Source organism: Pseudophryne corroboree, chromosome 3 (genome assembly GCF_028390025.1).
Source record: "Pseudophryne corroboree isolate aPseCor3 chromosome 3, aPseCor3.hap2, whole genome shotgun sequence".
In the NCBI taxonomy this organism is placed as follows: Eukaryota; Metazoa; Chordata; class Amphibia; order Anura; family Myobatrachidae; genus Pseudophryne; species Pseudophryne corroboree.
This window is the reverse complement of record NC_086446.1, coordinates 89,347,099-89,362,619: the sequence shown is the minus strand read 5'-3', so window position 1 is coordinate 89,362,619 and position 15,521 is coordinate 89,347,099. Positions and strand designations below refer to the sequence as shown.

The window sequence follows — 15,521 nt, the reverse complement described above, 5'->3', positions numbered from 1 at the left end:
GTGTCCAGTAGCCTTAGAAGCCCAAGCTAGCTGCAAGCAGGTAGGTCCGCTTCTCTCCCCTAAGTCCCTCGTAGCAGTGAGTCTGTTGCCAGCAGCTCTCACTGAAAATAAAAAACCTAACAAATACTTTCTTTTCTAGGAAGCTCATCCAGCTCTGGCCGGGTACAGATACTAACTGAGGTCTGGAGGAGGGGCTGTCAAAGTCAGAAAAATATCGCGCTGCACGTTGCCATATATTCACCTCATGCGCGTGCCCGCTACACATGCACTCTCACTGGCATGCGTGCACATACTCGCAGATGCGTGACGGCGCCTGAACGGGCGTGCGCTCGAGCGCATGGTATGTGCACTTACGGTAGAGTTTGTGTGCGTCTAGCGAGCGACTCAATCGCTCTTTAATAAATCCATATTGCAGATTTTGTAGATTATGGTCCCTTTGATAGAATCTGAAAGTTTAGTTAATATAGCATGTTTATAGACAGAGATCCCTCTTTGTTTGATACGAAGGGTCAGACAGGGGTCACACAGTGGTGTTTAGTATCCATCGGAAGAGTATTTAATTAGCAATATTCCGGTGTTGGTTAGAAACAGATTAATCGCTTGTGCGAATAGTTATGACTATAAGAAGTTTATGGACATTTACTATGTTTGCACTTTATTACCCATGCGGCGGGAAACCTAAGATTCCCTCCCACCTGTGCAGTTTGAAATAGTCACAGCCCACCTGTATGAACCAACCTATGACCTTTTGTTATAATGCGGAGACGAATTCCTGTGTCCAATGAACAATAAGAATGTAGGGACCATTGTACTGTATTGTGTGTAGTGTATAAAAAGACAAGCCGATCTGATCCAGCACTCTACTCTTCTCAACGGTTCTCATCACTGATAATCGGGAGCTGGATATCCAGAAAGGCGCTTGCGATTGTTTCCCCTTGTGCGTAAGTTTCTCTGCAACCATATTGTCTTTATTGTTATTGTAAGCCATTCTCTCTCTCTCTCTCTCTCCTTCCCCTTAAAAGTAATTGTGCCGCTATTGTATCTTATGTGTAGTAATTCGGTTAGGTATTCTATGTTAGTTTGGTAGTGTATAACTTGTATTGTGTATTCTTTTGCAATTGAACGTTCATTCTCTTCCTTAAAGGCGTTAGAACCTTAGATCGGTATTAGAGTGTTTATTATATTGCTAAAGGGTTCTCAGAGCGTCACATACGCTCATACAGCTTTTAAACTAACAAGGTTACACTGTTGCATTTACACCTTATCACTGCACAAAGGTTTACATTATAAGTACATTGTAAATGGTATAGTTATAAAGGTTTAACTCTGTGAGCGTCAGCGCCGCTTGTGATCTCCTCGTGGTCTCGAGCGTCCGCTACGCTGATAGCGTATCATTGCGTTAGTCGGCAGCCTATAGCGTGCTTGCCTTTACGCTTTAAGCCGTGAGCGAATGTGCCGCTCGTGCGTCTCATCCACGGCTAAGCGTCTGTTACGCTACGTGCGTACTCTTACGGTAATTCATACGCTAATTGCGTACCGTGTTCTTTCACCTTTTAGAGTGTATTAAATAGGATAAATATTAGGCTTTATCAGGGCATAGAGGGAGGAGCCAGTGCACACCAGATATAGTACCTAATCTTTCTTTTAAGAGTGCCCAGTCTCCTGCGGAGCCCGTCTATACCCCATGGTCCTTACGGAGTACCCAGCATCCACTAAGATGTCAGAGAAATACAGAAGGTACGAGGCAGACAATGGGGGTATAGAGGGGGAGAAGTTTGGCCTTTTGCCTGTACACCCCATCTCTATGTCCCAGTTATCCTGTGTCCCCGGGGACTTTGGGGAAAGGCTCTAACATGTACACATTTTGTATATATGATGAAATTAAGCTTTTTCTGTCCTGTCTTCTGAACACTCAGTATGAGGTCCTGTGCACAGGATCAGCCTATGGTACGTTTTGAGACTTCAGTGAATACCTTGCTGAATAGTGCTCTCAAGTGGACAAAGTTCTTGTTGAGGCTTCTTCAGGCACACAATGGTCTGAGATATCCTTCTATTTCTCAGCTCCTCCATCAGTGGTAATGTGGTAGAGGCTGGGTGCTCGTTCTGTCCATATTCCTGTGATGGTGCCCAAAATGTGTCACACTGCTGGATATGTGGAGACCCTTGTTCATATCTTTGGAGAATGTCCCAGTATCACTATTAGTAGAGTATGCACCCTTATTTAATGAGCCTGCTGGTGTTCCTGTTTATTACAGTAACTTTAAGGTTGTAACATACACTGCTGCTTTCCCTATTATACTATGGGTTGCTTAGGTAAATGTGCACATGTCCTATGATACTCACATAGACACTATTTGTGTCTCCTACAGATGGACCCAGTAACAGAGATACCCCAGAAAGATGTCCCCATCCTCTTTATTCACAGGATTGTACAGAGGAAACTTACAGGACCCCACAGGAGGATCAAGTAGGTGGGATGTAGCGTTTCACCAAATGGCAAAGTGACTTCACTGTACAAGCTGTAAGGAAGCTGTGTGTGTTTTATGCACTGATATTCTACTTATTTATTCTGAGTTAATGAAATCAGACATTATAGTGTTCTATTGTGTTATCTCTAGAATAAATATCTTATTGTTTTGTTGTTTACATAGGGTGAAGATCTGACTGAAATTAAGATACAAGATATAGATGGAGAAGAAGAGACGTATGTGAGGGGTGTTCAGCAGCGTAAGGAAGTTGAAATCCCTACAGATATCGGCACAGGTGAGTAAAAGACGCTTAATACAGGAAAGAGTCACATATTCTCCTTGTTCTGGCACTACAGCAGTCTCTTATCCTACACCCTCCTCTGTCAGTACAGTGTAATAAGGAAATATATCTGCCCAGTGGGGGATTCAGGAGCCATCAGCCCCTTTTATACTCCTGCTCTCCCCCTCACATCATGTCACTGTGTGTTACCACCCCAGAAATCTGACCAGTCTCCTCCCCGCACTGTCTGGTGTATCTCATACATCAGGAGCCATCAGCTCACTATTATACTCCTGCTCTCCCCCTCACATCATGTCACTTTGTGTTACCAGCCCAGAGATCTGACCAGTCTCTTCCCCATACTCTCTGGTGTGTCTCATACATCAGGAGCCATAATCCCCTTATTATACTCCTGCTCCCCTCCTCACATCATGTCACTGTTACCAGCCCAGAGATCTGACCAGTCTCCTCCCCACACTCTCTGGTGTATCTCATACATCAGGAGCCATCAGTCCCTATTATACTCCTGCTCTCCCCCTCACATCATGTCACTGTGTGCTACCAGCCCAGAGATCTGACCAGTCTCCTCCCCACACTCTCTGGTGTATCTCATATATCAGGAGCCATCAGCTCCTATTATACTCCTGCTCTCCCCCTCACATCATGTCACTTTGTGTTACCAGCCCAGAGATCTGACCAGTCTCCTCCCCACACTATCTGGTGTATCTCATACATCAGGAGCCATCCGCCCCTATTAGACTCCTGCTCTCCCCCTCACATCATGTCACTGTGTGCTACCATCCCAGAGATCTGACCAGTCTCCTCCCCACACTCTCTAATGTATATCATCTGATGGTGCCTGGATTCCTGATGGTGGGATGATTATCAGCTCGGTCTTAGTAATGTTAAGTTTAATTAAGTGCTGAGACATCCATGAACATTTCCCTCAATGTAACCAATTCTCTTTTTCATACATTTGTTTCCAGTAGACTGGCACACAAGCAGGAATACTTTGGAGGGAAATCTCATTGTGTGTCCAGATTTTAAAATAGAAGATAAGAACATCAGACAAGATTCTCCAGGAGAAAACATCATTATCCTAAATATATACCCAGATTTACACAGTGCAGCTATGTCATCTGGTCATTTTAATCATGAGGAATGTTCTGATAATTCAGGTCTTGCTACACACAGTACAGATCATAAAGGTGATACAGTATCATCCAGTACTGAATTTGGTAAGCGTTTTATACGTGAGTCAGTTTTCGTTAGACATCACACAGGTGAGAAGCCATTTCCATGCTCGGAGTGTGGGAAATATTTTACATCGAAATCCCATCTGGTCAAACATCAGAGAAGTCACACAGGGGAGAATACATATCCATGCTCTGAGTGTGGGAAATGTTTTATACAGAATTCCCATCTTGTTGTACATCAGCGACATCACACAGGTGAGAAACCATTTACATGCTCTGAGTGTGGGAAATGTTTTATACAGAAATCACATCTTGTTGAACATCAGCGAAGTCACACAGGTGAGAAACCATTTCCATGCCCAGAGTGTGGGAAATGTTTTACTTATAAATCACATATAGCTAGACATCAGAGACTGCACACAGGTGAGAAACCATTTACATGCCCTGAGTGTGGGAAATGTTTTACAGACAAATCAAATCTTCTTAAACACCAGAAAGCTCACATTCTATTAATGTAAATAAGAAAACCAGACCTGAATAAAATTACCAAAAATCTGAAATCTGCAGAGATTCACTGGCTTGCAAAAACAGCTACTCAATAAATCTAGCCCACAGCCACACAGTATAATAGCATGTGGTAATATTATTACCATCCACAGCGATACATGTAAAGTGAGTACTCTACTCTAAGTATGATTGGAACAGATTGCTCAAGTGTGGAACATATTGCAGTGTCATTATTTTTTTTAAATCAGGTGTTTTGTATTTTTCGAAAAACTTAGAAAGAACAAACAAAACAAATGGTTACATTTCCTAAGAGTGAAAACATAGAGCACAGCGGGTATAGCGATCAAAACTAGTAGTAAGTGCAGCATAGAACCGCAGTCAAAAATAGAATACGATACACCCCTGTAGGACAAGGTATAGGACAATAATACATGCAGGAAAAATAACAAAGATAGGGATCAAAAAGGCAGAGCTGTGGTGCATTATAGGTAATTCTGTTCAACAATGTAGACTATGGGGTATATTCAATTGAAGTTAAAAGCTGCCGTCTGCCGAAAAGACGTCAGTTTTCAACTTTTTTAGGTTGAAAGGGGTTCCAACCTATTCAGTCTAACCCCAAATTATTCAACAAGTCGAGGAATCACGTCGAAAAGCACGTGGATCGGCGGAATAGCTGCGTGCTTGTGTCGAAAACGGTTGTGGCCCCCTTTTCGACCATCTCAATTCGACTTTAAAAAAAGTCGAAGTGAGATGCGGGAGCAGAGACGGGGAGAGCAGCGCGGAGGATGTGTCACAGCCGCCGCTGACAGCAGCGTCCACCCGGCTCCAGCAAGCGAGACCTCGCTTGCTGGAATCGGGTGGATGCTGGCGTGAGCGGCGGCAGTGATGGGGGGAAACGGGGGAGAGCCGCGGGCAGACGGGGGAGAGCAGCGCTACAGCCGCTGCTGTAGCACTGCTCTCCCCCGTCTGACCGCAGCTCTCCCCCGTCTAAGCTCCTGCATCTCAATTCGACTTTTTTTAAAGTCGAATTGCGAATGCATTGAATAGCCAAGGTCGGATCCATTCCGACAAATGAATGTCGGAATGGATCCGACTTCAATTCAATATACCCCTATGACGTTATAAGTATTTGCATGGGGGTGGCTAGACAGGGGCGGGAGAGCCAGACAGATAAAGAACAAGTTAATCAACAGGTTCAAGGCAGAATTTGGAATTCTGCCAGAGACACCAGATTTTGTCATATATTCCAGCGCAATTGCGTTTGGTGTACATAAAACGCTCATGAGAGAGTGTAGTGTTAACCAGTGCAACCCAGGCAGCATGAGAGGGTGAGTCAGGGCCTATCTGGGTACGGGCTATACAAACTCGGGCCTGTTGACATATAAATGGGGGTGAGCAGAAAGGGATTCCTCCAGTCCCAAACCAAACATGCAAATGCGGGGGGGGGACATAAGTGAGATTTGAATACCCGTAATACGAATACTTGAAGTTGCATTTTCCCAGAAGGAGGACACCCGAGGACACTGCCACAGCAGATGCCAGAAACCAGCCCCTGCTGTTAAGCATTTAGGGCAGGCATCTGATAGTAAACCACCAAGCCGTAGCAATCTACTCGGAGTCCAGTAGACCCTATGTAGAATATACAGTTGAACTTGCTGGAACCTGGCATATGCAGTGGCACGCCTAGGAGAGCTGACAATATGGTCCCAATCCTCATCATCCAATGCCCCCAAATCAGTCACCCATTTGGCTCGAAGCGCACACAGACCACCTGTCCCAGAGAAGGGCAGGAGAGAGGAGTAAACAGCCAAAATTGTCTTGCGGCATGGCTTATTGCGGATCAACGCATGAATAGGGGTTTCGGAGAGTTGTGGAGCTTTGCCCTTCCACTGTGCAGACACAGGCCCTCATTCCGAGTTGTTCGCTCGCAAGGCGATTGTAGCAGAGTTACACACGCTAAGCCTACGCCTACTGGGAGTGTATCTTAGCTTCTTAAATGTGCGACCGATGTATTCGCAATATTGCGATTACAAACGACTTAGCAGTTTCTGAGTAGCTTCAGACTTACTCTGCCTGTGCGATCAGTTCTGTGCTTTTCGTTCCTGGCTGACGTCACAAACACACCCAGCGTTCGCCCAGGCACTCCCACCGTTTCTCCGGCCACTCCTGCGTTTTTTCCGGAAACGGTAGCGTTTTCAGCCACACGCCTCTAAAACGCCGTGTTTCCGCCCAGTAACACCCATTTCCTGTCAATCACAATGCGAACGTCGGAGCGATGAAAAAGCCGTGAGTAAACTTACTTTCTTCATAGTAAAGTTACTTGGCGCAGTCGCAGTGCGAACATTGCGCATGCGCACTAAGCGGATTCTCACTGCGATGCGATGAAAAACACCGAGCGAACAACTCGGAATGAGGGCCACAGTGTGGTGAAGCTGAAGATAGCAGTAAAAATAATGTCTGGGAATTGCATAAGTAGAAGACAGATAGTCAAAAGAGTGAAAGATCCCGTCCTGATACAGTTGGCCCAGCGCAGAGACCCCAGAGGACACCCAACCTAAACGACCCTCCAGGGTAGAACGTTCAGGAAAAATCTTATTATTCCAAATAGAAGAACAGGGGTCAATAGTAGGATCCCTCAGCAAATCCTCAACTGCTACCCATATTCTATCAGCCTGCTGGAGAATTGGGGGATGGGAGGCCAGTGGGGTACGGCCAGCAGGAACTGCAATGGTGAAAAGGGAGACCCACCTTGGCCAGAAGGGCCACCGGAAGGTTGCCATACTCGCCGTGTGTGACCTACTCACCCAGTTGAGCCAGCTGAGTGGCAAAATAATACAGGCGCATATCGGGCAAAGCTAAACCACCCTCACATCTGGATCCATATAGCATCTTAAGAGCAATACGGGCTTGCTTGTTACCCCAAATAAAAGAAGCAATGTGGCGAGCAATCAGCTGAAATTGCGAGGCTGGGATATAAACGGGAATTCTGGAGAATATCCCAAAATTTTGGTTGGACAGCCATTTTAATCCAGTTAACCCTGCCCGTAACAGATAAAGGGAGCGACTGCCAGATGCGGGCCCTTTTACGTAAATTATCAATCTGTGGGGCCAAATTAAGGGTAACAAAGACGGCAGGGGAGTGCGTAACTTGGATGCCAAGGTACTTAAACTGTGTGCACCATCGCAAGGAAAAATCATAGGTATAGGGCTGCAAAGTAGTCGAGAGTAACTGAAACACCACTGATTTATCCCAATTAATGTGGACCCCAGAATAACGACCAAAATCTTCCATCAGACTAAGGAGCGCAGGCAGAGAATTTAGCATCTCTGTCTCTATCCCAAACCTGAAATCCACGCACAGCAGGAGAAGCCTATATGCGACATGCCAGTGGTTCCATGGCGAGGAAGAAAAAAGCAGGGGGGACGAAGGGCATCCCTGCCTGGGTTCCTCTCCCCAGAGTCAAAGAGTCAGTGGTGAAGCCGTTAACAGTGATCCTAGCGGCAGGACCAGAATACAACAATTTAACCCATGCAAGAAAGTTAGGGCCCAATCCAAATTTCAACAAAACCCCCCAAAGATAAACCCATTCTATAGAATCAAAAGCATGGGCAGCATCCAATGATACAATAATCGCTTTGTCCATCGCCCCACTGGCCCACTGAATATAAGTAAATAAGCGTCGACCTGCCAGGGATAAAGCCAGTCTGGTCTGAGTGCACCAGCTCAAGCACCACTGCATTAAGGCGAAGAGCCATCAGCTTTGTCAGCATTTCTCTTACTTCCTAGAGGATGCTGGGGTCCACATTAGTACCATGGGGTATAGACGGGTCCCGTGGGAGCCATGGGCACTTTGAGTTTAATAGTGTGGGCTGGCTCCTCCCTCTATGCCCCTCCTACCAGACTCAGTTTAGAAAATGTGCCCGTAGGAGCCGGTCACAGCTAGGGGAGCTCCTAGGAGTTTTTCTAATTTTATTGTTTTTTAAAAGAGTTAGGTAAAGGCAGGCTGCTGGCAACAGCCTCCCTGCTTCATGGGACTTAGGGGGGGGGGGGAGTAGGAACCAAGCCTAGAGGTTAATGATTCTCTGTCTCCGCTGACAGGACACTGAGCTCCTGAGGGTGTTGATCGCAAGCCAACGAGGCGACGGCTCACTCCCGCAGCACGGCCACCACCCCCTAACAAAGCCAGAAGATAGAAGAGTGGTGAGTATGACGCCGGGGGCCAGTGATGCGGGTTGCCGGAGGGAATGGTCGGCACAAGGGTGGCTGCCATTACAGGGGGTGGTGCTTCTCAGACCGGATCCAGCACTCACCAGCGCCATTTTCTCGCTGCAGATCACACTGAAGAGACGCTAACAGGGAGCGCTGCCCTCCACATAACTCCAGCTACACCTCTGCGGTACCAGGGTGTTATAGACCGGGGGGAAGAGTGTTATCATAGCTGTTTAATCCTATTAAGGTTACTCAGTCAGCGCCGGCTGTTTATTGTATTAACTGCCTACTGGGGCACTGTGTGGCTGACTCCTTATACTCTGTGACTTTCTGAAGATACTCTGGGGAAAACTGTCTCTCCATTTTCCTGGGTGTGTGTGTGTGTGTGTGTGTGTGTGTGTGTGTGTGTGTGTGTGTGTGTGTTTATATATCTCACATAAGCATGTCTAGGAACTCTGTATCTTGTGCTGCAGAGTGTGTATCTTCTCCTGAAGAGTCTATTCCATGTACTCAGGAATGCCAGGTTCTTTGTCCGCTTTCTGAATCCGAACCCCCATGGGTGGATTCTATTAGGGGAATGATATCCCAGATTTCATCTCGGATGGCTCAAAATGAGACTGAAACACAGGTTTTAAGGAAGTCTGTTGAGGTTTTGTCGTATTCAGCTCCCACTACCTCATCTAAAGCCCACATTATATACCCAAAGAAGCGTGCTCTTGCCCAGATAATGCATGCTGACACGGATACCGACTCTGATGCAGGGGACGGTGATGGGGATATACAGGGGGAGAGGCATCTCTAGCTAAGGGGGTGCAACTCATGATTGAGGCTATTAGGGACATTTTACACATTACTGATAAGGTACCTGAACAGGTAGAGGAGGCTTACTTTACAGAAAATAAGAAACCTCTCTTGCCTTCCCTTCATCTAAGGAATTAAACGCATTGTTTGAAAAATCCTGGGAAACCCCGGACAAAAAGTTCCAAATCCCAAAAAGGGTTCTCGTTGCTTTTCCTTTTCCTGAGAAGGACAGGAAAAAGTGGGAAAACCCGCCTGTAGTAGACGCTTCTGTATCTAGGTTGTCTAAAAAGGTAGTTTTACCTGTCCCTGGGTCCACAGCTTTAAAAGAGCCGGCTGACCGCAAGATTGAGACTACGCTCAAATCACTATACACAGCTACTGGCGTAGCTTTAAGACCCACTATTGCTTGTGCGTGGATTTCTAAGGCCATAGTAAAGTGGTCAGGCACATTACTAGAGGAATTAGATTCTATGGATAGAAGTGACATTGAATTGTTTTTACGTGACATAAAGGATTCTGCAGGTTTCTTGGTCGAGGCCATGAAGGACCTTGGCCATCTTAATGCGAGGGCTTCTTCCATGGCTGTCTCGGCACGCAGGGGACTCTGGCTGCGCCAATGGTCTGCGGATGCTGAATCCAAGCAAAGTGTGGAGAACCTACCCTTCACAGGTCAGGCTCTGTTTGGGGAAGCATTAGATGTCTGGGTCTCCACGGCAGCTGCGGGTAAGTCAACCTTTCTTCCCTCAGCAACACCACCGACTAGGAAATCTTATCCTATGTCTACAATGCAGTCCTTTCGAACCGCGAAAGTAAAAAAGTCCAAACCCCCTTCCACTTTCTTTAGAGGAGGTTGGGGGAAATCTAGAAAACCTGCATCAACAGGTTCCCAGGAACAGAAACCTGGTTCTGCTTATCAAAAGTCCTCGGCATGATGATGGAGCTCCCAGCCTGGAGATCCGGCAGGTGGGAGCAAGACTAAGAAAGTTCAGTCACATCTGAGCGTCATCATGTCTGGACCCCTGGGTACAAGATATTGTTACCAAGGGGTACAGACTGTAGTTTCAAGAACTCCCACCTCACAGATTCTTCAAATCAGGCTTAGTGCTATCCTACAGGAAGCCATTAAAAAATTGCTAAAGACAAATGTCATTGTTCCAGTTCCACCTCACCTAACAAACATGGGTTATTACTCAAACCTGTTTGTGGTACCGAAACCGGACGGTTCGGTCAGGCCAATATTGAACTAAAGTCATTGAACCCTTATTTGAGGGAATTTAAATTCAAGATGGAGTCTCTGAGAGCGGTGATCTCAGGTCTGGAGGAGGGTGGATTTCTGGTATCCCTAGATATCAAAGATGCGTACCTTCACATTCCGATTTGGCCGCCTCACCAGGCTTATCAAAAATTTGCGCTGCTGGACTGTCACTATCAGTTCTAGGCACTGCCGTTTGGCCTCTCCACGGCACCGCGGGTGTTCACCAAGGTCATGGCGGAGATGATGCTACTCCTCCGCAAGCAGGGTGTGAACATAATTCCTTATCTGGATGATCTGCTGATAAAAGCGTCTTCCAGGGAGAAGCTGTTACAGAGCATTGCTCTCTCAACTCGACTGCTCCAGGATCATGAATGGATCCTGAACCTTCCAAAGTCGCATTTGGAGCCAACAAGGAGACTGTGCTTCCTGGGGTTGATCCTCGACACGGAAGTACAGAGGGCGTTTCTGCCGGCATTGGTAATACAAATAATGGTCTGGGATGTCCTGAAGGCATTCGCCTTCTGGGGAAGATGGGTGCCTCCTACGAGGCTCTACAGTACGGAAGATTTCATGCACGGTCCTTCCAACTGGATCTCCTGGACAAATGGTCAGGGTCTCATCTTCACATGCACCAGAGGATACGTCTGTCGCCGAAAGCGAGAATTTCTCTCCTCTGGTGGCTGCAAACTTCTCACCTTCTCAATGGCCGCAGGTTAGGGATTCAGAATTGGATCCTTCTAACCACAGGTGCAAGTCTCAGAGGTTGGGGAGCAGTCACCCAAGGGGAAAGCTTTCAAGGAAAGTGGTCAAGTCTGGAATCCATCCTTCCGATAAACATTCTGGAACTAAGGGCTGTGTGCAACGGTCTTCTACAAGCAGCACATCTTCTAAAAGATCAGGCCATTCAGGTTCCGTCGGACAATGTAACGACGGTGGCCTACATAAACCGACAGGGCGGAACAAAGAGCAGAGCTGCAATGTCAGAGGTAACAAGAATCCTCCTCTGGGCAGAAAAGCATGCAGTGGCGCTGTAAGCAATCTTCATTCCAGGAGTGGTTAACTGGGAAGTGGACTTCCTCAGCAGACACTATCTCCATCCAGGAGAATGGGGCCTCCACCCGGAGGTGTTCGCGGAGGTGACAGGTCTTTGGGGTGTACCTCAAATAGACATGATGGCCTCCCGCCTCAACAAGAAGCTTCGGAGGTACTGTTCCAGGTCGAGAGACCCACAGACAGTGGCAGTGGACGCCCTGGTGACTCCGTGGGTGTTCAAGTCAGTGTATGTGTCAGTGTATGTGTTCCCTCCACTTCCACTCATCACAAGGATTCTCAAACTGTTAAAAAGAACAAGAGTTCAGGCGATCCTCATTGCTCTGGACTGACCAAAAAGGGCTTGGTACGCGGATCTTCTGGAGTTACAGCTGGAAGATCCTAGGCCTGTTCCTCTTCGCGAGGACCTTCGGCAATAGGGGCCGTTTGCTTATCAAGACTTACCATGGCTACGTTTTACGGCATGGAGGTTGAACACCAGATCTTAGCTCAGAAGGGTATTCCGAACAAGGCTATTCCTACACTAATACAGGCTAGGAAAGGAGTAACGTCTAAACATTACCATCGAATTTGGAAAAAGTACGTGTCTTAGTGTGAATCCAAGAAGTTTCCAAAGGTGGAGTTTCAACTAGGGCGGTTTCTCCTCTTTTTGCAAGCAGGTGTGGATGTGGGCCTGCGCTTGGGCTCCATAAAAGTCCAGATTTCGGCCTTGTCCATTTTCTTCCAGAAAAACCTGAGGTTCAGACTTTCTTGAAAGGGGTTCTGCACATCCAGCCTCCCTTTGTGCCTCCTACGGCACCTTGGGATCTTAATGTGGTGCTGCAGTTCCTGCAGTCGGATTGGTTTGAGCCTTTACAGGAGGTTGATGTCAAGTTTCTTACTTGGAAGGCGTTAGCATCTGCTAGTCGTGTGTCAGAATTGGGGGCATTGTCCTGCAAGAGCCCCTACTTGAATTTCCATAAAGATAGAGCTGAGCTCAGGACGCGTCAGCAATTTCTTCCGAAGGTCGTGTCGGCTTTTCATATCAACCAACCTATTGTGGTGCCGGTGGCTACTGACTCAATTACCTCAAAGTCCTTGGATGTTGTGAGCGCTTTGAAGATTTAGGTGAAGAGAACTTCTCGTCACAGAAAGTCGGACGCTCTGTTTGTCCTGTATGATCCCCACAAGGTGGGGTGTCCTGCTTCCGAGCAGACAATTTCTCACTGGATCATGCTTATTCTACGGCAGGAATAAGCCGTGTCCAAAATCTGTTAAGGCCTACTCTACTCGTAAAGTGGGTTCTTCCTGGGCGGTTGCCCGGGGTGTCTCGGCTTTACAACTTTGCCGAGCAGCTACTTGGTCAGGGTCGAACATGTTTGCTAAGTTCTACAAGTTCGATACTTTGGCCTCTGAAGACCTAAAGTTTGGTCAATCAGTTCTGCAGGAGCCTCCGCTCTTTCCCTCCGGTTCTGGGAGCTTTGGTCCATCCCCATGGTACTAATGTGGACCCCAGCATCCTCTAGGACAGGGGTGGGGAACCTCCGGCCTGCGGGCCGTATAAGGCCCGCGTAGCCGTTTGCTCCGGCCCACCCGCTTCCCTGTGAGACACGCCGCCACTCAGTCCGGCGGCAGCGTGTCTCAGCTGTCAGGACAGGGACTCGGGAGGAGAGCGCGGTGGGTGGCGGCGGCGGTGTGTAGGACTAGAAACCAGCCGCCGGTTCGTGAACCAATCAGCTCGCGGACCGGCAGCCAATCAGGAGCCACGGCTGCCGGTCCGCGAGCTCTGATTGACTCTCGAACCGGCGGCTGGTTTCAAGTCCTACACGCTGCCGCCCAACATAGCCGCGCTCTCCTCCGTGTCCCGCCGAAAGAAGCAATGGTAAGCAGCACGGGGGGGAGGGGGGGGCATCTGTATACCTGGCACTGTGAGAGGCAATTGTATACCTGACACTGTGAGAGACATTTGTATACCTGGCACTGTGGGGGCATCTGTATACCTGGCACTGTGGGGGGCATCTGTATACCTGGCACTGTGGGGGCATCTGTATACCTGGCACTGTGGGGGCATCTGTATACCTGGCACTGTGAGGGGCATTTGTATACCTGGCACTGTGGGGGCATCTGTATACCTGGCACTGTGGGGGCATCTGTATACCTGGCACTGTGGGGGCATCTTTATACCTGGCACTGTAGGGGGCATCTGTATACCTGGCACTGTAGGGGGCATCTGTATACCTGGCACTGTGGGGGCATCTGTATACCTGGCACTGTGGGGGCATCTGTATACCTGGCACTGTAGGGGGCATTTGTATACCTGGCACTGTGAGGGGCATCTGTATACTTGGCACTGTGAGGGGCATCTGTATACTTGGCACTGTGAGGGCATCTGTATACCTGGCACTGTGAGGGGCATCTGTATACCTGGCACTGTGAGGGGCATCTGTATACCTGGCACTGTAAGGGGCATCTGTATACCTGGCACTGTAAGGGGCATCTGTATACCTGGCACTGTGAGGGGCATCTGTATACCTGGCACTGTGAGGGGCATCTGTATACCTGGCACTGTGAGGGGCATCTGTATACCTGGCACTGTGAGGGGCATCTGTATACCTGGCACTGTGGGGGCATCTGTATACCAGTCACTGTGGGGGGCATCTTTATACCTGGCACTGTAGGGGGCATCTGTATACCTGGCACTGTGGGGGCATCTGTATATCTGGCACTGTGGCGGCATCTTTATACCTGGCACTGTGGGGGGCATCTGTATACCTGGCACTGTGGGGGGCATCTGTATACCTGGCACTGTGGGGGGCATTTGTATACCTGGCACTGTGAGGGGCATTTGTATACCTGGCACTGTGAGGGGCATCTGTATACTTGGCACTGTGAGGGGCATCTGTATACTTGGCACTGTGAGGGGCATCTGTATACCTGGCACTGTGGGGGCATTTGTATACCTGGCACTGTGGGGGCATTTGTATACCTGGCACTGTGGGGGCATCTGTATACCTGGCACTGTCAGTGGCATCTGTATACCTGGCACTGTGGGGGCATCTGTATACCTGGCACTGTGGGGGCATCTGTATACCTGGCACTGTGGGGGCATCTGTATACATGGCACTGTGGGGGCATCTGTATACATGGCACTGTGGGGGCATCTGTATACCTGGCACTGTGGGGGCATCTGTATACCTGGCACTGTGGGGGGCATCTGTATACCAGGCACTGTGAGGGGCATCTGTATACCTGGCACTGTGAGGGGCATCTGTATACCTGGCACTGTGGGGGCATTTGTATACCTGGCACTGTGGGGGCATTTGTATACCTGGCACTGTGGGGGCATTTGTATACCTGGCACTGTGGGGGCATTTGTATACCTGGCACTGTCAGTGGCATCTGTATACCTGGCACTGTGGGGGCATCTGTATACATGGCACTGTGGGGGCATCTGTATACATGGCACTGTGGGGGCATCTGTATACCTGGCACTGTGGGGGGCATCTGTATACCTGGCACTGTGGGGGGCATCTGTATACCTGGCACTGTGAGGGGCATTTGTATACCTGGCACTGTGGGGGCATCTGTATACCTGGCACTGTGAGGGTCATTTGTATACCTGGCACTGTGGGGGCATCTGTATACCTGGCACTGTGGGGGCATCTGTATACCTGGCACTGTGGGGGCATCTGTATACCTGGCACTGTGAGGGGCATCTGTATACCTGGCACTGTGAGGTGCATTTGTATACCTGGCACTGTGAGGTGCATTTGTA

At 48.4% G+C, this 15,521-nt stretch overlaps 1 protein-coding gene across 2 annotated transcripts in view; it reads left to right on the top strand.

The window, feature by feature from the left end:
- LOC135057067 (zinc finger protein 34-like) overlaps positions 1-4,504 on the top strand; it is a 65,918-nt gene extending 61,414 nt beyond the window's left edge. The window contains exons 7-9 of one of the 2 annotated variants that reach the window (XM_063962967.1): positions 2,370-2,467; positions 2,652-2,763; positions 3,735-4,504. In XM_063962967.1, coding sequence (XP_063819037.1) covers positions 2,370-2,467; positions 2,652-2,763; positions 3,735-4,462 — 938 coding nt within the window. In that variant the 3' untranslated portion in view covers positions 4,463-4,504. The remainder of the gene's footprint in view (positions 1-2,369; positions 2,468-2,651; positions 2,764-3,734) is intronic. The other variant, XM_063962969.1, reaches the window with a different exon arrangement.
- Positions 4,505-15,521: the final 11,017 nt, after the last annotated feature.